At 39.7% G+C, this 26,220-nt stretch overlaps 1 protein-coding gene and 1 long non-coding RNA gene across 2 annotated transcripts in view; one reads left to right on the plus strand and one right to left on the minus strand.

Annotated features, from left to right (window-relative positions):
• Positions 1-12,668, minus strand: part of LOC122787578 — a 48,909-nt gene extending 36,241 nt beyond the window's left edge. Inside the window, exon 1 of the long non-coding RNA XR_006362580.1 lies at positions 12,150-12,668. This is a non-coding gene — a long non-coding RNA (uncharacterized LOC122787578). The remainder of the gene's footprint in view (positions 1-12,149) is intronic.
• An 80-nt stretch (positions 12,669-12,748) lies between these two features.
• Positions 12,749-26,220, plus strand: part of LOC122787577 (protein ABHD15-like) — a 197,594-nt gene continuing 184,122 nt past the window's right edge. Inside the window, exon 1 of the mRNA XM_044054362.1 lies at positions 12,749-14,853. Within this exon, the coding sequence (XP_043910297.1) occupies positions 14,374-14,853 (480 nt within the window). The 5' untranslated portion in view covers positions 12,749-14,373. The remainder of the gene's footprint in view (positions 14,854-26,220) is intronic.

A 26,220-nucleotide genomic window follows, 5' to 3' on the forward strand; every position in this document is an offset into this window, starting at 1 on the left:
TCGTCCTTTCAGAAAATAAGAAGTCAGTTACTGCCCAGAAATTATTAAAAACTAAGGCTTACTCAATTAGCAAAGAAGGTCAAGAAATGCTATTTACAGTCATAGACCTATTTAAAAAATCTGTAGCTACATACAATAAATAAAGTAACTAAATATATAAATAAATACTGTGGCTAGTCACAGCAGAGATCAATGCTTGGATGTGACTAAATCCCATTACTGTATAATAGATCGCCCTACTCCCCATTCTTCTATATTACACATTTCAGACTGCATGCACATTTACGCAGTTAGTTGTGAATGGCATTGTCTCTGAACCAACATCCTTTAAAATGAACTCTGCTCCATAGATGCCTCCACTGATCAAGCATTAAAGATGATCATGGCATTATTGTCAGAATTGAGGTAGGTTGGTATATTAATAAAATCACATACCAAAGCCATGTACAGTTCACAAAAATGAACAGATATCAAAAGTACAAATCTTAACTCTGTGTGTACCTGGAAGAGGCCAGGTACAGTGTAGACATGTAAATGAGGGCATCAACCATTGATTGACAAATCCTAGAAATATACAGTAAAGACCAACTCTATAGTCATGAATTTTACATACATACAAGTGTGGAACACTGCCATCAGTAACAAAATATACCCCGGTGATCTACCTAAAATTACGCTAATTGTCTCAGCAAACTTGTGAGAGCAACAACATAAGGACAATAGTTATACACTGTGAGCTAAAACAAAGACAGTGTAGTATGTGTACATGAAGTGTTCCTGTCATTTTTTAAATACAATCTATATGCCACATGCCCATCAATGTTTAAACTTTTAAAGTGATTTTCCCATCACAACCATATTCCAATAGACTTGTATGCAACGACTGCCACTCTGCTGTCATGAATAAGGGGTAAGAACATTCATGAATTGCCCTTACACATGACCAGGAAGCCATAACAGACCAACATGGACCTATTAATCTGTAGTACATAATAGTGCACAGAACACTATACTATATGTAATGCTATACTTACTGGAAAGGATACACTGGAAAGGCATGTTTTGTATTTTTTAGTGTCTACTGTAATGGTGTAAAAGTCAGAACTAGCACAGAGGATATGTTCTGTGATTAGGAAAATGGTGTCCTAATTGTCCCTAACATGTCATGGCATGATTCTCCGGCTGGGTGGGCAGTAAAGCAGTGATGCAAAAGCTATTGTTTGTTACCACAATGCAGGTCAGTGCAGGGGTTGCATGTGACAGAGTGGCAGTATGCAGCCATGCATCTTAGAGGTGGATTCACTGCATTCAAACATGTTCCACTTAGCACAATACACTTTATAGCACAGACACAGCACTCAGCCAGCCAAAACATATAGACTAGTAACCCTAGTACTCCTGGGGTGTTATGTGCTTGTTATTGATAGCATTTATTGGGATATAGTGCCAACAGTCAGCAACATAATGTCATTAAAAGCCATGCATAACTCTAGGATGACAGGGACTCTATATCAAAAGTGGTAAAACACACAGACTGTCACAGTACGTGTTATTATCACACTGTACAACACTGCATGGTAACACTGGGATACATACTACAACTGGCACCATCACTTTGCTATTTGCAATAAAGCAGTCTGTTGACAAAGCCTTGGGCATAAAGGTAAGAATAACGTTTTTAAGATCTACAGATGACATGTTGCATTTTCTTCCCAGGATTTGTGGAGCTATAATTACAGTAAAACATTAATGTTAGAGATAAACAGGGTTTGCCTCACTGTGAATCCAATACTTAAGTAACGTTTCATCTTCTGTAGCATGTGTTGCAACAGCTCAACAAGCCAGAAGGTACAAGTATGTTTGCTAAACAGTTTCAGTATGAATATATATCCCCATTATTTGCAGATACAATGCCGAATTCAGAAATTAAACACATTGGTAGAACCCAGTATCAGCAAACTCTATATAACAAAAGAAAAAAAAAAACTCTTAGCACTAAGAAATATACTCAAACCCTCTCTCTCAAAAACAAATTTCATCAGGGTAAATAGAAAAAAATAATAAAGACAAATGTCCAAGACTTAACAAAGCTAAGTATGAATTAAATTCTAATACCACACCCAATGATCAGCATAAATCCTTTTTAACTATGTCAGAAGTTTTAGAAACAATACCCAGCACTGCAATGAGTCGGTATTAAATGGCACAATGCACTCTGACCACAAGGCTCAACATTTTAGTTGCTTATTGCTGTCAACACTGACTTTGTAGTAATGAAAGAGCTCACCATTTTAGTGTTTTTATTGTTATTGCTTCAGATAAGTTTAAATGCTTCTTGTGCTCCCCAGAAGGTTATGATTTGCTTTCTTTACTTTCTCTTTTTGCTATCATTGCTTGTAATAATTATATATTTTCCTTTCCTTTTTTTAAAAATGGGTTATGCCCAGTCCAATTTTCCCAGCCAACAAGCAAGCAAGCAAAGACAAATAAATAAGGAAACACAAAAAAGTAAATAGTTGAGTACTGGGCCATATGATAGTGAACTGATTTCAGTTTATGTTCACTAAAGTGTTTAAAATCTCAAGTATTGAAACATTTTAAGACGAATAGTAATAGACATAGAATATATAGACATAATACAAAGACACATGACAAGCAAAAGATAGTAATCAAAGAAGGCCAAAAAGAATGAAAAGACGACTGAAGTAAAACCAGACATAATGAAACTGTACAAAGTCTAGCATAGAGCTCATATAGGCCATCATAAAAAGATGACACCTAACAGTCCTTCTAAATATAACTTCTATCTCACTCATCCTAATGATGTCAGCTGGTTGATTTCACAAAACCTAGGCTAATAAACCAAAAGAACATCTGAATAATGTATCAGCCATGGTTCTAGCAGCATCTAATAGCTCATCACCTGACTACCTGACCAAGCAAACAGGGGCAGACGGCACCAACAGTTCTTTTAAGTATGTGGGACTCACTTTATGAAGGGCAAAGAAAGTGGGTTAAAAGAATCCTAAAGATGGTCCAAGGTGTAGTAGACCACCAGTCTAGATCCTGCAGTTTAGGGTAATATGATAGAACCTGGATGGTTCAGTCAGTTTCCTTTCTGCAAAGTCTAAACCTATTGAAAGTGAACAAGGTCCTTATCTGAGAGCCCCTAGAAGAGACTACTACAGTAGTCCAGATGAGATAACACAAGAGCAAGAAGAACACTGCTAAGTCTGCAGGTTCAATCCTGTGTTTCATACAGGCAAAAGTTCTCGGGTGGAAGTAAGCTGACCTGATAACTCCTGACAAAGTGGTTCTTTAATGTCAGAGCATTATCAAGTGCTACAACCAGACCACTGGCCTCAACTGACAACTCTGATTATCTTCAGAGAAGATAAAATAAAATAGGTTAAGTAAGGAACTGCCAAAGACATAAGGAAGCATACACAAGCAAAGCCTCTGTTTTTCCACAGCCAATCTTAGTTTAACTATTAATTATCCATTTATGGATGGAAACTGATCCTCTTAAATTGGTAAAATCAGAAATCCAGCACTAAGAAAAGATGTACAGTTGAGTATCATCTGCATGCTAACAATACCAAATCTTCGCTCCTTGCTTGACATACTACAAAAGCAGGACATACTCTCTGCGAACAATAACAAGGAAAGAACTGAGCCTTGTGACATACCACACCCCAAAACATATCCTTCTGATGAATTCACCCCAGAAATAACCCTTCAGAAATGGCCAAGAGGTAAGATGCCAAACAGTTAAATACAGTAGCAGACAGGTCACTATAAGTTTTTCATATACTCCCAAGTATCACATAGTCCTCAATGTTGAAAGCCTCTGACAGATTGACTAGGGCAAAAATTAAGTACAATGTTTTATCTCTCATTATGTGGAGGTCTCTTACAACCATTGCCAGAGTGGTCCCAGTACTACATCTAGACTGAAATCCTAACTGGCATACAACCAGGAGGTCAGAATATAAAATAAAAGAATAAATTAATTTGTAAAAAAAAATATTCATGCTAATGTTTTCGAAAAATATAAGGTTAAAGATGGGTCAAAATTTCCTTACCTTGCTTGAATCTCTACAGTAGGCTTCTTAAGAATTGTAGTACATATTGCTTATTTTAAATTGGATGGAAGCCCCATGCTCATAGAGGTTGACAGAAGACAGAGACATCCTTATTTTTCTTCAAGTCAGTTCTTGTGAAATGTTAAAAGAATTAGACTGTTCATTAATTGAGCTCTGCTGCTTATCAAATAGGAAGGGGATAGATAACAAGGCAGCTATGTCAGCCAAGCAGAACTTCCATTAGCAAACTATGCATTTTAGATTCAGTATAAGATGAATTTAAAATACCCACAAAAATACTGGAGGAGTCAAATTCGTCAAACGATGCACCCACCAAAACCTCTGGGTGAAATCACTGCTAGCATTCTTTTTTAGGAGACTTTGTCCCTTACATCTCTCTCTCTCTCTCTCTCTATATATATATATATATGTATAGCTATAGATACCGAGAGATATATACATATATGGGAATGCTCTGTATAATTGGAAGTTCATAATATCAACCTTCTATAATGCGTGCAGAAACAATCAAATTATATGATGGCAGAATGCCAGAATTACTTTGCGGGAGGCTGCAGTAGAGCGGGAGTGGGCAGATTGGAGCAGTGATTAGTGGTGGCCATTTGCATACAGACTAAAAATGACTGTTACCCTTTGATACAATTCCCTTTAGAGAATATAAACATAGATTAATATACAGTATAAATCATCACCAGCAGGCAGCTCACAGTCCGTGCAGAGAGACACAGCATAGATGAGAGTGGCTAGTATATAGCAGATAAATCAAAGGATTTAGAGGAGAAACAGAGCTGAAAGCAGAGGTTGAAGAATATGAAAGGGAAGGGAGGGAGCTGGTATGTTGCTGTTAGACAGGAGCTGGCAGTGTGACTGAGGGACTTCTAGGCTGTTGGGGCTTGCAGCTTGTGTGCCTTGTAGAGGCATGGTAGGGAGCTATGTAAGATTAAATACCAAGTTGTAAGCATATATGCAAACAAATAACCAAAAATATACCAAATATACACTAAAAAGGACCATAGCTCACTGCAAATCCTTACTTTCAAAAAATCACTTGTAATAAAAAACAAATAAAAACGAACCCCTGAGGGTTAAAACTATTTTTACACACAGGTTAAGTGCTTTCATCTGCTAACTGCAGACTTCATCAGAACAGTGAAATGTGTGTAACATGGGAATGTTCAATCAATTAACCTTCTCATGAATAAAACATAACCTTATGAATATTCATTAATTATGCGCATTCAACCTGCACAGTTTTGCATTACACCCTGTAACCATACAGTTTCTAAGTATGCCTATAAGACAATCACATGTGCTTATGTATATCACATTTAGGTATAAAAACACATTATATAACATATAAAAATGTTAATTTGTTCTGTAATAAAAAATGTACTTCTTTAGAACACAATATTGCACTTTTATTATATAGTATAAGAACACAATTGTAAAAAAAAAAAAATGACATATAAAAATGCTCATTTGTGCTGGGTTAAAAATATGCACATCTTCAACACTCAACATTGCACTTTGTTATTTAAACATTTTATCCTGACATGTTGCCTCCTTTCTTATTGTACCAGCTTTCTTTTTTTATTTTTCTATTCACTTGTTTCTAACTTTATTCTATGCGTACATATACCCTACTACAACATGTCATTCATAACCTTGCATCCAAGACTGGTTTAGTGGGAATATAGTCATTCAACCCAGGTTCCTTAGTTGCATTTAACCTGAGTTGTCATTTGGCCTCTTTTCTGCTAATTTGACCTTAACATTTCCTCTCCTTAAATCCATCTTTACCTGTTCTAAAATCCCAAATTTGAACACATGGCTTGCATCATATCTAAGTGTGTCTCTACACAAAGTGTTGTTTTTATCTTTTTTCCTTATACAGTAGGTATGATCATATAATCTGTTCCTCAATTGTCTGTCCGTCTTGCCCACATAATGACTTGGACATGCCATACACTTGGCCAAGTATATGACACGTTGGGATACACAACTCCCTTTCTTAAACCTTACTCTAGTGTGATTGACATCCCCTAATGTAATTAATTTATCTTCTATAATCTCCTTACACTGCCCATATTTTTTGGTGTACCTGTCTCCAGTGTCACCCTTTATTCTACCTTTCACTCTCTCAAACCTATTCTTTAGGTTAGACCCAGGCTTGTAAACATACATAGGCCCTGTAGCCACTTTACTGTAACCCAAGTTGTCACTTCTTAGAATGTTCCAGTTTTGTCTCATTATTTTCTTTATCTCCTCACATATGGACTGCACCCCACTACACAAGCCCTATGGTAGCAATTTTCATTCTCATGTTCTCCCCTGTTTTTCTCCAACCCAATACCCAGAAGTGGTTTGCATTTTTCCCCCATTCTCTCAGTACATATTGAGTGACATCATCAATTGAATGTCTGGGGTAACCCTTTCCTCCAAATAATGTTCCTATATATTCTAACTCTCTCTGTATTTCATTGAAACCAGACGTCATTCTCGCAGCTCTTGTGCACTGACCCTTAATGATGCTCTTTTTTTGACTTACTGGGTGACAACTAGTATATTCTAAATATGAGTTGCTAAAGGTTTCTTTTCTATATATTCTGGATTTAAATCCTGCTGTCCCATTCGAAACAAAAGTGTCTAAATATGCTATCCCTGTCATGCTACTACTATGGGTGAATTTTAAATAACTACTGATGTCATTCAAACACTTCACAAATGCATCTACTTCACTTGTTGTACCATCCCATAAAATAAAAATATCATCCAAAACCCTAGTGTAGCATATACACTTACTATCATATTGACTATCCAAAATATGTTCACTTTCTCAGTCCAGTAACACCATATTTGCATATATGGGGGGCACAGGCCACCCCCATAGCTACCCTGCTTTTTTGTCTATAGTATTCACCCTCGAACCAGATGTAATTAAAATCTAATACAATAGACATAAACTCCCAAATTAAACTAGTCTTTTCCCACTCAAAGTTCATGTACTTCTGAATACTGTTACTAAACCTTTCTAATCCTTCTTCCTTTGTGATGCAGGAGAACAAATCCACCACATCAGTGGTTACAAACACTCACCCTTCCTTCCACATTTCCAGTTTTAACCTTCCCAAGAAGACCCATGAGTCTTTCACTATATGATGCACTCTGTCATATATTGGTTTTAACCATCCATCTATTACTTTCCCATATGGGAATGTCTTAGACCTACTACCGGAAATAATGGGCCTATAAGGGGGATCTTCTATACTTTTATGGATCTTTGGGATCTCTACTATGGTGGCAAGTACTGGATATTCCAATCTCAAAAAATTGTACAACTTCATATCTATCCTGTTGTCCAAAAGGAGCTCCTCTAGATATAAATCGATCCTTCTATGTCCGATGTTATCTTCATTGATAGAAGATACCATATACTTACTATCATTATGTAATATTTCAAATATTTTGTTGTAATCCCGTGTTTCTACTAATACTACGCCCCCCCCAATCCGGTTTCATAACTCAAATATCAGCCTCACAACATATTTCATTTAATAATTTGTTTTCCTCCCTACTTAAATTATATCTTCTCTTTCCTTTCATGCACTTCTCTTGTAGCTTATAGATTTCCTTTGTGACCAACCTCTCATATGTAACCACTGTAGGATGTAAAGGGGACTTATATTTACTTTGTTTCTTAAATACATTCTCTTGTACACTTCTTTGGTTGTCCTAAAAGTGTATGGCCAAATAATTTAAATTTCCTCAAGTACAATTTAAACTCCAATAAGGTATCTACTACATTGAATTTTTCATAAGGGACATATTTCATCCCTTTTGTAAACAACATGAAGTGTGTTTTCTCAAGCTTTAATTGTGTAAAATTGTATATATTAAATTGCCCCATACTGAATTGTACTGCATTGTGCTGCTTTATCTCCACTTCATTGCCTTGTTTCTCCATCCTTCCTTCCCCTGCCAATGGTGCACCCCCTCTTCTGATCCCCTCCACTTCCCTGTGCTCCCCTGCCCATTGTTGATTCTTGCCTAAAAAAAATTTTCACTGTTATAATATGTTCTATTTTCATTTCTATTCTTGTATGGGTAATATTTCATACCTCTCCCATAAGTACTGTTCTGTGCTCTGTCTTCCTTCTTCCATGTATAAGCCATTTGTTTATCATACTGTTCAATAACTCTTTGTAATTTGCAACACTTCTTGTTAAATATTTTCTTACTCTTGTCATCTACAAAGTCATATTGCTTCACATATAATTTTTCCCACTGGCTAAATAACATATCTTTCTGTATTTTTTCATTCAGTTGTTCAACATCCTTTAACAAATGACATAGCTTGTTGACATTACATTTAATTAAAAACTCCATAAATTTAAAACCAAAACTGTCAAACAACAAACATTTTTTTTATTTTCTGCATTTAATTCCATTCCCATTGGTATTTTGAAAAATTGAAGCCCCATAGGCACAATTTTTAACTCAAGGCATCTACTCAAGTATGCATTATACATTTGTAACCCTTGAATAACCCCCAGCTGTTTCCCAAAGTCATGTATCAAGTCTTTCAAAGTCTTTTCATCACTTTCTTGATGTCTGTCAACACAATTGTCCATAGGGCTCAGTTTTTCTTTGTTAAAAGTAAACTGTTGCCCTAAATAGGATTCCAACCCTGCACCACATAATACAGTAATATTTCTTTTACTAGCAGTTGCCTGGTGTTTACCATTAATCTTAAAAGTTGAGTAATTCACAGTACCTGAGTTCTGGAGTTGTGCAACTGTTGAATAAGTTTTTGTTTTTTATTAAAAGTTATTTTTTTAAAGTAAGCATTTGCAGTGAGCTATGGTCATTTTTAGCGTATATTTGGTATATGTTTGAGCTATGTAAGATGATAGGACAGCTGAGGTAACAGCTTAGCCGGATATAGTAAGGGGGAAGGGAGAGCTGCACATAGGAAGGGGGAACAAAGGGTCATAGTGATGCCCAGTAAAGTTCAGTAGATGGGGAGGCAGCATGTAGGTAGGGGCAGAGAAATTAAGGTCATAGTAGGCCAAGGATAAATGAAAAAAGACTGATACAGGAAAGGTACTTGAAAGAAGCTGCCATGGAAGAAAGGAGAGTTAAACAGGAAGGAAGCATAGAGCACTGCAAAGGCAAAAGTAGACACAGAAGAATACGACAGAATATAAGACAGGAAGTACAGAGAAGTAGCTGAAGCACAAAGGGAAAGGGCAGATAGCAGCAGATTAGGGGAGAGTGGGAAATGGAGGAAGGCAAAACATGCTGGCTAAGCTGAAGGAATGAGTATAAAGGACAACAGAAGTTGGTAGACAGTGAGTGGGGCTGGTAGAACAGAATGTGTGGGTGACAGCATGGAGGGTGGGCAGAGATAGCTTAGGGGATTGGGACAAGATGTGCAAAATGGGAGTGGAAGGCATACAAGGTAGAACAGGAAGTAGGAAGAACCTAAAAAGTGAAGTAAATGAGAAGGGCTGCCTAAGAAGAAAAATAGGAAGAAAGTCCAGCAAATGCATTTTAAGGAAAGCACAGACAAAAAGCAGTAGCATGGTATCAGGACAGCAGGTAATGATGACTAATAGCCAATCAGTAAAGTCTTTAAATAGGGAGGCAGGACAGAGAGGAGAGGCCTAAAGGCAATGCAGGTGATACCAAGGATGACACTCAGAAGGGCTTTCAGGAAATTTCAAAAAGCATATTGAAATGCAAAAGGCATTTCCACATGTCATGGTACATGTAGAACTAAATGACTTATTCAGGAAAGTTATGGAGGTGGAAAGGAGGGTCAGACAATTAACTGACAAATATACAAAGCTGGAATGCACAGTTGTATTCTCAGACATGTTATCTCAGAATCAGCCACCACAGTTAGGAAACAAAATAAAGGAGTATAGCTTCTACCTAAGAGAATGGGTAAGATGTGTATATATTGATAAAAGATTAGGAGGATTTTTATATTTTTTTTTCAACCCCATTCAGACATGACCTTCAAGCCTCCACTTCTGTTAGCCCATTGATTATCCTTTCCCATGATGTCGTACAACATCATGAGAGGGAGGCAAGAGCTGTGGATCATGTCCATCATCCATAGGGGGTTAAGAAATGTTGGTAGTCATACAGGAGGCTCAATCTCTCCACCCGTCTCGGGTAAGGGTGAGCCAACCTTGGCCCTTGCTCACTCCCATCCTCCTTGTTGGCTTTTCTGGCAAAAGGACCTACTAATCAAACCCACATCACATGGGTTACAGTCAAAGCTCCTTCCCCCGCCACAGAGATGACAATTATGGGAAAAGGTGCGGCATAGAGATGGACTCTTAGTGAGGGACACCCTATATACAGGAAGAGCACTAGTGAGGTTAGGGAGGAGACTGAGGTACGGACATGGGCAGATGGTGCAGAATTGGCTAAGGTAGGCATTATAGCAACCACAGGGAAAGAGAAAAATGGCAGAACTGGTGAACAAATATATCAGTATCCTGATACAGAACAAGCAATACAGCAGCTCCCTATAGAAATGTTGGGACTCATAATGCCAAGTCCTCACATACAGAAAACAAAAGAGTGAAAATATAGGATAAAAATGAATGTTGAACCTCGCTCTTCTCCTTTAAACTTTTTTTTGCAGGGGGTAAGCTCTCCTGCATTCCCCCCTCATGTGAAAGGTAATCCCCACCCCCACCACCTGACCTTATATAAACTAATTCTGAGATCACCATATCTCAGAGAAAAGGGAATATCCTGAGAAATGGCAGTCTCAGACTTATTGTATCTATAAGTCCAAATTTACAGCAATTTGGTCTCTACATTACAGGGCAAGCTCTTGTGGGTAACTATATTTCAAACTGTTACCAAAACAGATCATACAATGAATAATTATGCAAAACTGCGAGTCATAACCCCACAAGCAGACTGGGATATTCCTGCATCCAGAGTTTAAAAAGGACATGATCTGGTAGAAGTTCTGGATGAGGAAGGATTCATCCAGTTTGTCGAGGACTACATGAGGAGCAGCAGAACTGTACACAAAATACTCAGACATGATCACTGCTTGCTAAATGGCTCCTTTTACATCTTCATTCCTCACTACCACTGCCCTGAACAGTCATCAGAGGAGCAGGAATAAGGGAAAGAAATGTAAAAGGAGCATCAGCAAGCAGTGGCGATGCACCAGTGAAGTACACCATATGCTGCAGAAGGGATCCCATGCACTAAGCTGTATGTAGGAGACTGTAGGAAGTGCATTGCAAGAAGTAGGAAGATAGTATAGATAGAGCTGGGAGATAGGAAGGGAACAGCAGGTGAGCTAAGAGACAGGTTACGAATGGAATGAATGTGGCAATGGAAATGAGAGCGTGTGAGTTATCAGAGTGAATGGTGGATTGTGACCGAACTGTCTCATCAACAGTGTTTGGCACAGATGAAGGAGAGGAGGGAAAGTAAGGGTCTCCTGCTGAAAAAGTGGTATGCTTCTATGTAAAAAAAATATAGTATTTTTCTTGATATAAATGAACCCATGGGTGTAGAACAGAGCTGGAAGAGACAATGACATGACCGAGAAATACGAGTGCATAGAGCAGATCTGCACAGCAATTCTGGCTTACAACAGTGGACAAACATAATTAGCTGGAAAGAATTTGGTGGATGCAGTCACCTCCGTCTATTATAAGTAAGGAGTATGCTCCTTCAGGAAGGCATAGTCTAAGTAACTTAAGTTCTCCAAACTGTAAAACCCTTTACCTGTAACCTGACCCTAAAACACTAGCACTGACCTTAAACCTAAACCTAACCCTAACACTTTAACTTTAATCCCAGAACACCAAACTTAAACATAATCCTAAAAACGGTAACCTTAGCACTAAAAAAAAAAAAAAAAAAAAAAAAACACTGCAACTCTAAACCTAAAATCCTAACCCTACCCTTGTATCTATATTCCTAAACCATTAAATCATTAATATGACAAACCACACAGTGAAACTTGTGGAAGTAGTATTTGCACAATTTACTTACAGAGAATGCGAGTACTGACTTGCATTGAAGGTAATGGACCTTAAGGGCCAGTCCAGCGCAATGGGGGTCTTGAGACACAGCAGTGTTGTAAGGGCAAAACAGAATTTTTGCAATAGGTGGGAAACGTAAACTGCGTGTCACCGCTCCTTTAAATTGATTCATACCGCATTCTGTCCACAAAGGACCAATAAAATTCAGTGCCGGAAAACAGAAGGCTAGAGTTAAAATGATTTTCATAGCGTACCTCCAAATGAATATGAAAACCATTTGAAACATTTTAAAGCGTACATTTGTGCCGCACCCTTAACATTTAAGCAGTCACGTCAATTAATCATTGATATAGTACTCATCCTTAAATAAAAATACTCCCACGTTGCCACGTCCTGATTAACTCTGCGGCAAGAATGAGCAAAGACGTGTTAGCCTCTAAAATTAAAAAGGTAAACTTTTCTGACGTTTCATTCCACCTCCCTTAACCCAAGACGCTAATACTGAAGTTTAGGTAGTCCAATGATTGGTTCCCTTTTGCTGTCACTATTCGACTCCCACCTCTTTATGTAAAAATTGCCTCTCCAGAGCGCGATTGGGGAGTGTAGATAACATTTTGCGAAGAGTGGAGGAATCACAGAGGCTTCTAGTGTGGGAATTGAACTCGGTTCTGGGGAGAGTGAAACAAAACAGAATAAAAATTTAACAGAGCCTCAAGTGAATGAGATTTTAGTGGAGTATGAAGCAAATGATACTTGCAGGACGTCTCTCTGGAGGATGTAATTTGTATCTTCGCTGTAGAGTCCTTATTACAGGCGCACGGTGTTCTATTCCACGCCTGGGGGTATGACCGTGGTGGGTACATTCGTGGAACACTAGTCTGCACCAGACTGCCTGATGTACAACATGCGGCAAGCGTACTGTACTTTGTTAAAAGCGTAGCCTAAGATTAGAAGATTCAGGGAGATAAACATAGCTCTTGTATGCGATCCACAAAACTAAATTTTGAAATGGTTAACTGCTTCTTGCAGTTACAGTGGTTGACTTAATATCGTCATCATATTCATCACCCCTGCAGTATATTTCTGGGGTAATAAACAATTTTGTCCACTAGATAAATACCTACCTTCGTTTAGGTTTGGTTTTATGAAAAGGGCTGATTTTCCTGTTGTGGCACTATCACCAAGATTGCGATTATCCAGGGATGCGCTTTGAGCTGTTACTGTTTTAGAGGCGCTGTTTGGCTGTTATTGAAAATCTTCTTACGGAAGAGTAACTGAATCAGAAGCTCCGGTTTGTGGATAACCACGTTTCGGGAGATTATTAAAGGGTTTATTGCTTCTACGGTCCTGTTTGCAGAATCCAGGAGCGCACACCAGGCACTGCTGAACTTGGGTCTCCTGTTGAATTAATTGCTATTTGTTCTCAAGGGTCAAACCGCTCACGGACGAGTGGACTTCTAGACTAGGGGATAAAGACATTTTGTAAGCATTTCTTACACTGTACGAATGCTTTATCTAGAAGGACTGTGGTCTGTCACTTCGCATGTTTCCTGGGTTCCTGCTGCTGTATAACCTTTTCTTTTCCAAGGAGTATTTACATTTGTGTGCATCTCCGGAGCTACTTTCTGAGGTAGACCTTTAGAATGCATGGAATTTTGGATCCGTATTAAGCGTAGGTCCTGGTTCCGGCTGAACGTCTTTCTGTCTGGTGCATTTAGTGTGGTTGTTTTATAACTTGGTTCAAAGAGGCACATTTGGTGTATAGAGGACTTCTGACTCCTGCAAACCAAGTTTCTTTTCTAAATGCTGCTAGCTTTCCCAAGTAGCTGAAACTCTTTAAATACAGCGATTTTCTATACCCTGCCCAAACATTAACTAGCATGACAGCGAACTACCTTTTCCTGCAGATGTGGAGGGGGAACTCGGTACGTTTTAACCCCTCCCCCTGTCCCTCACCTAACCTTGTTTTTATTCAGAATACTTGACTATTAAACCGGCAAGGTTAAGAATAAAGAGCAATCTGGCTAGTTTCTGTCCAATACAGACTACAAGCACTGCTTTTATTGTTCTGTATTAGTTGTGTTTCTGTTTAGCTAGCTGCAGGTGTTTTGCACCGTGCAGGTCTAGTACACCCCTGACCTCACGTTTGTTTTAGCTTTTCCAAAGGAGAAGACGGTAGATCTTGCACTGTAACACTATTTTATCTCCTCTTTTTCTCTTTAAGGACATCTGCAATGCCAGAATGGGTCATTACTGCTTGTGTGTTACTCTTACTTGTTCTCTTCTGGCCAATTAAGCTTTGCTTTGGATCCTCTTTTCTTGCTAATAGGATTAGGAGGAAAAAAGGCAAGGAAAAGAAAGAAGGTGCTCCCAGTTTGACTCACTCTGACACAAGGCTAATTTGCAAGCAGTCTGCGCTTGCCAGCTACTTGCTTGAGCACTGTGTTACTTTCACTGACTTCAGCAAACCCGGCTTTTGGCTTTGGAGAATCTTTCCTTCCTTGCAGACTCTGCTGAACATGATCTGCCCTTTGGAAAATAAGGTTCGGTTCATCAGGGACCACCTACAGCTTGCTGATGAAGGTCTAATTGCCTTGGACTGGGTGGTAGGACCTGGCAGCCACAAGCGGAGGAGGACTGCCAGCAACTCCAGTTCTCCTGTGCTGCTAATCATCCCCAATTCCTTTGGGAAAATAACCTGGAATGTGTTAAAGGTAAACCATTGTTTTGTGTTGCACTTGAATGTCATCATTTACCTTTCATAAAGGGGAATTGTTCTGTAGTAATCAGGTAAGGATAGGAAGTGACACAACATTTACCTTTTAATCATGTTTGAATTCTGCAGAGTGAGCTAGTTTCCCTGAATAAAGTAATTTTAATTGTCTTGGCTGGGAAGGAGGGCAATTGGGAACGATATATGGTATTCATTGCTTATTCTGCAAATATGATGTGTACTTTAATTGCAGAACTTCTTAGCTTGAGTTTTTATTGCTCTGAGAGGTGTTAGATCAAGTCTGTGTATCCAGATACTATGTGTTGTTTGGAACATACTCTTTCTTGTGCTTAGTCTCTGTACTGCCTGGCTGTATGTCACATACCATCGAAGTGAATACAGGCGCACACACTTTAGGCATTGATGTTCTATCCACAGCAGAGTTGGATTCCAACTCTGTGATTGTAATACGCTTTTGTAACTTTAGGTGAATGACAGTCGACTGTATTTGAAGAGCGATGTCATTAAGACTAACACACTTTCTCCGTTACACCTGTATCCAGCTAGCCAGAACAGATTGCTTAGGGGGATCTTTACAGCACAGGAGACCTGGAAATTTGAGAAGTGAGTTTCTGGGACACGACATGGAGGGCTCAGCATGGAGGTTGTATGGTTTGAATGCACGTATTGAAATAATGAAAGCTTAAGTGAACCCAGTGTGAGTGTTTGGAGTTCTAGATAGTTAGGAGTTCTAGATAGTCAGGTGTTTAGCATCACATGTTGTTGTAATAATTGGCATCCTTTAAAAAGCAATGCAGGATTAAAAGATAACAGAAGTGGAAACTGCCTCCAAGTGATGTGATACTGTGTTAAGTGGAAGTTGATAAGCAACACAGGGTATATTTATAGAGTTCTCTTAATCTGCAGCTTTTGTTTTGATAAGCATACGTGTTTCAGCTTCTTATGGTGATGTTTTATTCACTTTCACAAGCATCACTGGTGCCCGAGGTGTCCAGGTAGTCCTGTTATGAAATACGGTATGACTTCTCAGAGAAGCCTGCACTTTTAGCCATTGTTCCTATTGTTTAGTATAACTCTGCTACCAACAGGTGCTGAACTGGAAGTGTCCTTGATTTTGACTCGTAATTTTGGTCAGAACCCCCTTCAAATCAGGTGGTGATGACATGTATTACTATCATAGACTCCTTTTACTTCATGAAAAGCAGGTCACTCACACACACTTTAACTTTGTAAATCAGTGGAGGGAATATTTAGTGTTCCTGAATAATCTTGGCTTTGCTCTTGATTGTGGTGCTGCGAAGTTGAGCTATGAAATTGATCTATGATCTGTAGTGATAACTTCAGCATCTCTGATGTCCCCCCCCCCTTACACACAGACCATTTAGCACCTGTCCCTGTTATCTTTCCTTACCTGCAAGATAGTATTTGTTGCAGCAATTACAGACAATTTTTCCCTCTTTATTGAAAGGTACCCTGCTTTTGTAGGATATCACCTGCCTTGCACACCTTTTTATTTTTTTTCTCTTGCACTAACTAGGATAGTCATTCTTGCCTGTGCTGGAAATTTAATAGCTGGCATGGTCTGTGTGATGAGGAACAGCTAGATCTTTCTGTTGCAAGAATAGATTTCCCTTTCAGAAGTCAAATTGTTTGTGGATGCCGCTGCGGCTATCGATAGGCAGACATATGCACCTGCTAGTGGATCTCTGTCCCCCCTGACATTTTTTTTAATCACTACCCAGAAGTCTGTAGTGCAGTAGCATTGGGCTGTGTTCATTTCCTAACTTTGAAGAAGTTCTCTTTGGAGATGTGTGTCACCTGTCGGCAGCTAACACTGCACTGAAATCATGTTTATTCTTGAGCCTAGGTTTCAAGTGTATCTTTGCTGCCTAACTAATAGGTCAGTTTCAGTGAGAGTTACAGCACAAATTGTATTACAGAAATAAATGGGACATTTATCTGGAGTTTGCAAATCTCTGGATTTCAAGAGGGGAACTTTGTACTAAGATGTCACTTATGCAATGCTGGAAATGCAGTGATGCATATGAAGGCATCCTCAAAAGTGCTTTTAAGTGATCTGTATAAAACGGTCATTAGCATTGGTTTATGAGAACTGATTATATTTTTTCAAAATGTCTGTCTATTAATATTATTAAACAAATGACTTTGTGTAACTTTGTTTCAGGTTTCTAAGATATACTGCTCTATAGTCCCCTTCTCCCACCTAAAGTCAGATACATTTTGTCCCACTCTACCTCATCACAGTCACAAGAATATAGCTTTCAGCTCTAATATTTTTCACCTGTGTTTGGGAGTTACCTGTCCTCAATCATAGTTACATGCAGTCAGTGGTTTTGCTTTAACTCACTTTCGCTTGTATTATGTCCTATCTGTGGAACAGTCTGATGTAGTCTCCTGAGTGGTTTTGCTTTAATTCACTTTTGCTTGTATTATGTCCTGTCTGTGGAACAGTCTGACATAGTCTCCTGATTTCCAGGATGCTCTTCTGTTTTTATTTGTTGTTTGGATGCTCCTCGTGGTTTAGGAAATCAACTGCATCAGTTGTGTCTGATTAATGGATTTTTATAATTTAAATTATGACTAGTTTAAACTGGTGTGTAATTTGTGACCATAGCTGTATATTTTAGTTTATGTAGGTGACTATTGCTTGCTTATGGTTTACTGCATCATTTAGTTCTTTATATAAATGGAAGTAGTAGAAATCTATGTCAATGCCTTTGTCCTAGATCATGGCAGAAATCTGCCTTTAGACCAGCTTACTTGGTTATCAAATAAAGTAATACTCGTACTGTGTTATTTGAGGAAGAGAAGTTTGGTACTGTTGGTGTGTTAATGAGTCAGGATGAGTCAGGAGTAAGGCAGCAAAGGGCATCACTGACTAGGTCATAGGTGTATACTAGGCTAACGATGTCTGGGGCCTTTATAAGCATAGCCAAGCATCTAAATTGTATTCCACCAGTTTATGTGCCTTAGAGGTTATTTTAAGGGATATATATGTAAGCTAGAGCAAGATTTACAGGCTGTTTCTGTCCATTAGAAACATAAGTGCTTGACCCAGGGTATATTTCTGATTTCCTCACCACTGGTCCAGGTTTTTCTTGAAAGGGGTTAGGAAGCGATCTACCTCACAATGATAGGTAGTCTGTTTCAGAGAACTGGAACTCTCTGAGATGCATACCTGTCCTTCCTATGTGTTCTATTGTGTTGCAAGCAATGTTTATATAACTTGTCAAGTAATTCTGATGCTGTTTGTTTTGTAGAAATGCTAAAAGCCCATCAGAGTGTGATCCAAAGATGCTTTGTATGCCAGGCATAGATCACCTTTCAAAAGTCTGTAGGAAACAGAATATAAAGATAGGGTTTTGAGACAATCTGCATAGGACGTTGTTTACACCCTGTATTCTTTTTGTGAGCAGCCTCTGTTGCATGTGTCTGGTCAGGTACATACCCAAGGGGGAGTTGTACTGTATGATGGGCCTGATGAGGGCCAAATACAGTGGAACGATGACTCCCTTGGATCTAGATGCCATGCCCTTGCTTATAGGTTGAGCAACACAGAATCATTTCCTTACTACCTTAGACATATACACAGACACGTTTGTCAAAAGCCAGGCTACCCAAACCCTGACTACTGCTTCTAGTCTTAGGGATGTTTTATCGATTAAGGTAATTTTCTAGGATGTCTGACTTCCCCAAGGGTAATATTATGCATTGAGTTATAAGCTATGGCATTGGCACTAGCCATTTGTCCGAGTTAGTCTTTCCTGTAGGATGGTAATATCTTTGGGGATTCTAGGAGTGCTTCAAGTTCGCAATGATCTGCAAACTTGGTCAGCCATAGACCTTTGATATTGGCCTTCAGTTTCATGAAATAGGCACCAAAAAATGAGTGGACTCAGCACAGAGCCATGAGGAACTTTGGTAGTGACCATCCTCTTTGTGGAGGTCTTCCCTAACCTTATTTCCTGCTTCATATCTGAGTGCCAGATGACTATCCAGAATGTAACAAAGGGGTTTATACGAATATCTATGAGATTGTTTACAATGCTGAAGTGGGGTGTTGTATCAAATGCTTATCAAGGTCAAGGTAGGCAGTAATCACAGTTTTGCCCTCATCCATCTTCTTGGTGATCTTCTTAAAGAAGTCCATCAGGTTCAGTAGGCATGATCTGCCCTTGTCAAAACCAAACTGAGTTGGATCCAGTGCTTGAAGGTGTTCTATGTCCTTATTAATCATTTCGGTGATAATTGTTTCCATGGCTTTGCATATGATACTGGTCAGATTTATGGGTCTGACATTTCTGGAGTCTGATGGCTCACCCTTGTGCAGAGGAAGGTTACTATGTTGGAGGGTTTGTCAGTTTGACATTGCATAACACAAAGCCTGCCTGGAGGCTATGGTTCAACAGTGACTCCAGTGGTCCCGATAGATCCTGTTAGGGTTTGTTTGATGGCATTTACTGGGGGGGTGGGGAGAGGAGGCTAAAACTGGAGCCGAATTTGTCAGCCAGCAGATTAGATAGATCTTCCAGCTCCCTGTAGACAGCTCCATGTACAGTATCCATTCTGCACACTGCGGCATGCTTCCCCTGAGGTTTCAGACTTAGTTACAGAAAGCCTTGTGGTTTTCCTTTGCCTGGGAGGGTATTTTTACCTCAAATTTTGCTTTAGTAGACTTAATTTGCTGTTTTCATTGTTAGATTGAGAGATCCACGGTGGTGGTGCTGCGGTAGCGTTGTCACCTCACAGTAAGACGCTGTCCGGTTCGATTCTCAGCTAGAGCGTCTTCTGTGTGGAGACATGCGTGAATGGCCATACCTTCGTTGAAGGTTGTGCATCAGGGCTGGTAACTCGGCACGTAAAAATCAACTACCAATCATTAGCAGACCGGAGTTCTGCTGTGGCGACCCCTAACTGGGAAAAGCCGAAAGACACAACAACATTGTTTTAGACTGAGAGTGTTTTTGTCATGCTGGGCATAGCACTTCCCCAGTCTTGGCTATGACTTTTTTCCATCTGCTGTGCATCCTGTTTGTTTGGATTCTACCAGGGTGGTTTGTTTTGAGTTAGTTCTGGGCTTATTTCAGGTAGGTACATCTGTCTCTATACATTTATTGACATGATTGTACAGAATTTCTGTGAACAGCCCTGCATAGGCTGCTGTAATCTCATAGTTTGGGTTAGGCTTGAAACATTATGGGGTTAGTCAGGATTACAGAACTGATTTTTATTATGGGACAGCTTTGTAATACACTACACTAGGGGGAGAAACATTCTCCTATGAATGAGTGCTATGTTGAGCATGTTTTCACCCCTAGTGGGGGCAAGGACTCTCTGGTTCAAGGTGTTTCTGTTTACAAAATTAAGGAATCTCTGGTCCTGTAAGTTTAGTTTGTGGAAGTATCCCAGTTTATTGTGGGGTAGTTGAAGTCACCCATGAATATGGTATTAGATTGCAGGCCCTTACCATTCAATCCAAGTATGATTTTTGAGTCATAGAGGGTGACCTGCAGCTTGCAAGAATGTGATATGAAACTTTGCCTGTGGAAATGTGGAGATGGTGAAACACAAGTATGTCATTCTGTTTGATGAGTTGAAGTAAGTGTGTTGTTTATGTAAATTGAGATGCCTCCACCCTGCCTGTGCAGTACTTGGCCTGAATATGTGGAAGGCATTGTAGCCCAGCGCTGCCAGGGTGGTCTCCATTGATTTAAACCATGTCTCGGTAACTACACAGATGTCCACATATTCCAGGATGAGGAGAGCTTGGAGGGAGTGGAGTTTTTTGTTTAGTCTCCTGCTATTGAGCAGTACCACCTTTATATTCCATTGGGTTGGTTTGGCTATGTTGGGAGGTTTGTCAGTTTGCCAAGGGTAGGACAATGTTTTAGCCAGTATTCGAAAACCTAGATGGCACAGGTGCAGACAATCTTTAGAAAAGCAATGTGGTCTGTTGACCATATCCTTCCATGCTGACAAATATTGTACCCCCTTGGAATGACACCAGAAACTAAGCCAATTTATTGAAGTCCATCATGTTTTGTTCATACTGTGGCATCATCCTTGGTAAAGGTAGAACGCTGCTTAATGCTAGGCATGTACACACCTATCAACCTTATAGCACAAGAAATTTGGACAAAGCCAAATATAAATGTGGACAAGGGCCCAAAAATAGGGACAGATTTTAAATATTGCCCTTATAAACTTAGAAAAATGTTTTTATAAAAGGTTTTGTATTACCGTGCATTTCCTGAAGGATATGAAGAGTGAAACTCAAATGTCTGTCATTATTTAGTGAATTCAGTTTTCACTGATTTGCCAGAAAAAAACACGAATTTTATGAGGAAAAGATTTGAAATATGAGGTGAAAATTAGGACTTTTGAGAGGTATTGGCACATACCAGCCTGGGACACATAGTCTGAGAGCTCCATGATGTGTGTCTTCATGTAGTTCAAGGATGTATGTCTCAAGTCACTTACATCCATGTGGCTATGACTGGGTCATTCTGGTATTTGTGATCTAAGGATGTATGTCTCAAGTCATTCACTTGGACTATGACTGGGTCATTCTGGTATTTGTGATCTAATGAATTATGTCTCAAGTCATTTACATCCACGTGGACTATGACTGGTTCATTCTGGTATTTGTGATCTAATGATTTGAGTGCACGAGACAGCTGGTGGATCCTGGCCCCTGATAGACAATTGACCATGACTTTCTCTTTATTCTTCTTGTTGAGTGGGACTTCTACATGTCTCACAATTGAGTCTCCTATGATTAAAACATTGGGTAGTGTGTTGCCTTGCTAGTTGAGGTTCCAAAGGGTGTAGCTGCATATGCTGTGTATTACTAGTTGTTAGTTCATTTCTGGAATGAAAGTAGGAAGTTCTTAACTATGAAATTCTTAGTTAGACATTGCCTTTTCTGATGCCCCAAATGGGAGATATGTCACTGAAGTGAAAGGTAAGTTTATGCATTTGAGCACTGCATGGGGTATGCTTTCCCCTTTATTATCAAAATAAAATTCACGGTAGTAGACTGCTTTTATGTGTAAGGAATAAGGTAATGATGCAAAAGTTGTCTGATTAAGGCCATGACTTGGTTCAGATAGTGAGTACCTTTTACAGCAGAAATGATTGACCACACCTCAGAGTGTCTTATTCAATTAAAAAAAACTGCACCCCCAAAAAAAATATAATACAATGTGCAAGCAGCAGAAAAAATAAGTAATTTAAAAGAAAAGAAAAAAAGAGAATAAGAAAAAAAAATTCCTCTGATAACACACACATACACACATTTTTAAGGTGAAGCATCTTGGAGCTAGAGCTGTGCATAAACTACTAGTCAGAACCTGTGATACAATGTAATCAAATGTAGTCAGTTGTCAGCAAAGGAAGGATCCAAGCAACAATTTGTCTGAACCCCTTTTTATTAAAGGTGGGGGATTATAAACATTTTTAAAGCTATAGTACTGCATAAAGTATCAAATTCCGCTCCAGCAGTGTGATATCTGTCACCAAGCTAAGTAGTCATTAGCAAAGGAAGTGCCCAGCTACAATTAGGTTCATTTGTATTTCCATTTTTGTAGGTGTGCCCCCCCGTCCAATTTCTCAGCAGATCTGAATGCGAATATGAGGAGTATTGAGCAGTTGTTAATCACTGTATGTATTTATTTATCAACGAAGAATCCACTGAGTTTATGGCACATACATATCAGCCTTTCACTTGTGCATGATTGTTTAGGGTAGTAACAACGTTTTTATAACTGCAGAATTATACACAATATTACATTTAGTTGTCATGTTAGTAAATTGCAGTTTTGAGCAGTCATCAGTAAGGAAGGTGTCTCTGCTGTATTCAAGTCCGTTTTTTTGCAGCTCCATTTTTATCTCCCAGCAACAATACATATGGATGAGAGGATGCATCTAATGGATTGCTGAGACCACTAACTGAACCTGTGCTTGTTACTTACTAGAAAGCATAAGTGGTATTTCTGCTTATGGGAAGTTTGTGCAGCATCAAGTGGAAACTCCCTACCTCTCTTGCAGTGTGGGATCAATGTGTTCCTGCACTACCACCAACTATAGCTAATGTGACCACTGTTTAATGTGTTACCCCACCAACTATAGCTAATGTGACCACTGTTTAATGTGTTACCCCACCAACTATAGCTAATGTGACCACTGTTTAATGTGTTACCCCACCAACTATAGCTAATGTGACCACTGTTTAATGTGTTACCCCACCAACTATAGCTAATGTGACCACTGTTTAATGTTACCCCACCAACTATAGCTAATGTGACCACTGTTTAATGTGTTACCCCACCAACTATAGCTAATGTGACCACTGTTTAATGTGTTACCCCACCAACTATAGCTAATGTGACCACTGTTTAATGTGTTACGCCACTAACTATAGCTAATGTGACCACTGTTTAATGTGTTCCGCCACCAACTATAGCTAATGTGACTACTGTTTAATGTGTTACCCCACCAACTATAGCTAATGTGACCACTGTTTAATGTGTTACCCCAAGGCCAGCACTTAATGAATGCACCACCCCACTTATTAAGTGTCAGCATCTGAATGTGAATCCAGTGTCTTGAATGGGGATAGAACCCACAACTTTCTGACGTATCTGGCATTAAAGTTAAGTACATTAACTCTAACTGCTGAACCATTTAGAAGTGTTAAACATAGGGAAGGTATAAGCCAATGATGTTCTGTCCAGTCTCTCTTAATTTTAAGTTGGAACAGAAGGGATACTGTGATGATAAGTGGAGAATCTGATGGCATGCAACTGTAGTATAACTATTGTCTTAATGTTCAGTTAGTATTAAAAATCCATTTTCTCACATTGCTTTAAATGCTGTTATAAGTGGATTTCTTTTGAAATAGGCTTTAAAACTTGGTGCAGTGTTCAAAGTGTTACAGTCACTATCCTTAATAAGTAAATAAATGCATAGGTGCTTTCATATCTTTAAATTTCTCATGTTGTCCCTATCACTAGGGTTAAGAGAAAGTAGCAGGCAGAACATAAACATGACCTGCTCCCCCCTTATACCTTGCAACCCAGAGAAAACACATAGTGCTAATCGGATATTGTTTACATTTTCAACAAAGCTAAAATGTTAGTCAGTGTACAATTTATATTTTGGTTTTCCAGCATTCTAAATTCTATAAATTGTCTAAATTTCTTGCCCTGGTGAGGGTATGTATTCCCTGTACGGAAGAGTGCTAATCAGATATTGCATTTTCAGAACAGCTGAAATGTTAGTGTGTTATGATTTAGAATTTTGTTTTTCAGCATTATAAAAATCTGTTTATTTTCTAGTCCACTTGTCCTGTGAGGGTAACAAGTTTAGCAAGAGACAGACCAGACTTCCCTCTTCCTAGTAACGGGTGTTAGGTATTCCTAGGGGAATCCTCAGGCTTTCTAGCATTATCTAGAAATATCTTAATGCCTAAAAGTGGAATATGGCCGACCTTTAATAACTCATCATTCCAGTGCAAAGACACAACAGTTGCAGATTACAGTTAACAAAATTTGTTGTTTTTTTAGAGCAGCAGGTAGTTGCACCTATCTCTTTACTTAAAACCTTTAATTGGCTGCCAATAACAAATATGGTAACCTTCTGTAGTTTGCAAATGTATAACTTTTTCATTCTAGGACCTTGACCCCCCCACACACACTTAAAATCTGTACTTCTCATCCCACAGCAAAACTACTCTGAGATTACTCAGAAGAAAATCTAACCCTTATTACACCTGGCCTTTTCTAAGATAAGGTCAGCCATTTGGAATCACTTGCCTGACGATATTAGACAATAAGAAACTCTTGAACTATTTTAAATTTGAATTAAAACAAGATATGTTAAAGGAATTCTCTTGTGCATGTTTTAAGGACAATGGCTAACAAGGTTCCTTGATTCGATTTTCAGCTGGTGTGCCTTCTGTGCGGAGTTTGCATGTCTTTCCTGTATTATGTCTTTCCTGTATTGTGTGAGAGAGTGAGAGCATGTGTGAGAGAGAGCAAGTGTGTGTGTGAGAGAGAGCAAGTGTGTGTGTGAGAGAGAGCAAGTGTGTGTGTGAGAGAGAGCAAGTGTGTGTGTGAGAGAGAGCAAGTGTGTGAGAGAGAGCAAGTGTGTGTGAGAGAGAGCAAGTGTGTGAGAGTGTGAGTGTGTGTGTGAGAGAGTGTGTGTGTGAGAGAGTCAGTGTGTGTGTGAGAGTGAGTGTGTGTGTGAGTGAGTGTGTGTGTGAGTGAGTGTGTGTGTGAGTGAGTGTGTGTGTGAGAGAGTGAGTGTGTGTGTGAGTGAGTGTGTGTGTGAGAGAGCGAGTGTGTGTGTGTGTGTGAGAGAGTGAGTGTGTGTGTGAGAGAGCGCGCGAGTGTGTGTGTGAGAGAGTGTGTGAGAGAGCGAGTGTGTGTGAGAGAGCGAGTGTGTGTGAGAGAGTGTGTGTGAGTGTGTGTGAGAGAGCGAGTGTGTGTGAGAGAGCGAGTGTGTGTGAGAGAGCGAGTGTGTGTGAGAGAGCGAGTGTGTGTGAGAGAGAGCGAGTGTGTGTGAGAGAGAGCGAGTGTGTGTGAGAGAGAGCGAGTGTGTGTGTGAGAGAGCGAGTGTGTGAGTGCGAGTGTGTGTGTGAGAGAGTGCGAGTGTGTGTGTGTGAGAGTGCGAGTGTGTGTGTGAGAGTGCGAGTGTGTGTGTGTGTGAGAGTGTGTGTGTGTGTGCGAGTGTGTGTGTGTGTGAGAGTGACTGTGTGTGTATGTGAGTGAGTGTGTGTGTGAGAGTGTGTGTGTTTGTGTGAGAGTGTGTGTGTGTGTGCGCGTGTGTGTGTGAGAGGCGTGTGTGTGTGAGAGCGTGTGTGTGTGTGAGAGCGTGAGTGTGTGTGTGTGAGAGCGTGTGTGTGTGTGTGTGAGAGCGAGTGTGTGTGTGTGAGAGAGCGAGTGTGTGTGTGTGTGAGAGAGCGAGTGTGTGTGTGTGAGAGAGAGCGAGTGTGTGTGTGTGAGAGAGCGAGTGTGTGTGTGTGAGAGAGAGAGCGAGTGTGTGTGTGAGAGAGAGAGCGAGTGTGAGAGGTGCGGTGTGTGTGGGTGAGAGGGGGCGAGTGTGTGTGTGTGAGAGAGCGAGTGTGTGTGTGTGTGAGAGAGAGCGAGTGTGTGTGTGTGTGTGAGAGAGCGAGTGTGTGTGTGTGAGAGAGTGAGAGCGAGTGTGTGTGTGTGTGTGTGAGAGAGAGTGAGAGCGAGTGTGTGTGTGTGTGAGAGAGAGTGAGAGCGAGTGTGTGTGTGTGTGAGAGAGAGAGCGAGTGTGTGTGTGGGGGGAGGGGGGGGGG

Source organism: Protopterus annectens, chromosome 13.part0 (assembly GCF_019279795.1).
Source record: "Protopterus annectens isolate FY-2018-M chromosome 13.part0, PAN1.0, whole genome shotgun sequence".
Taxonomy (NCBI): domain Eukaryota; kingdom Metazoa; phylum Chordata; order Ceratodontiformes; family Protopteridae; genus Protopterus; species Protopterus annectens.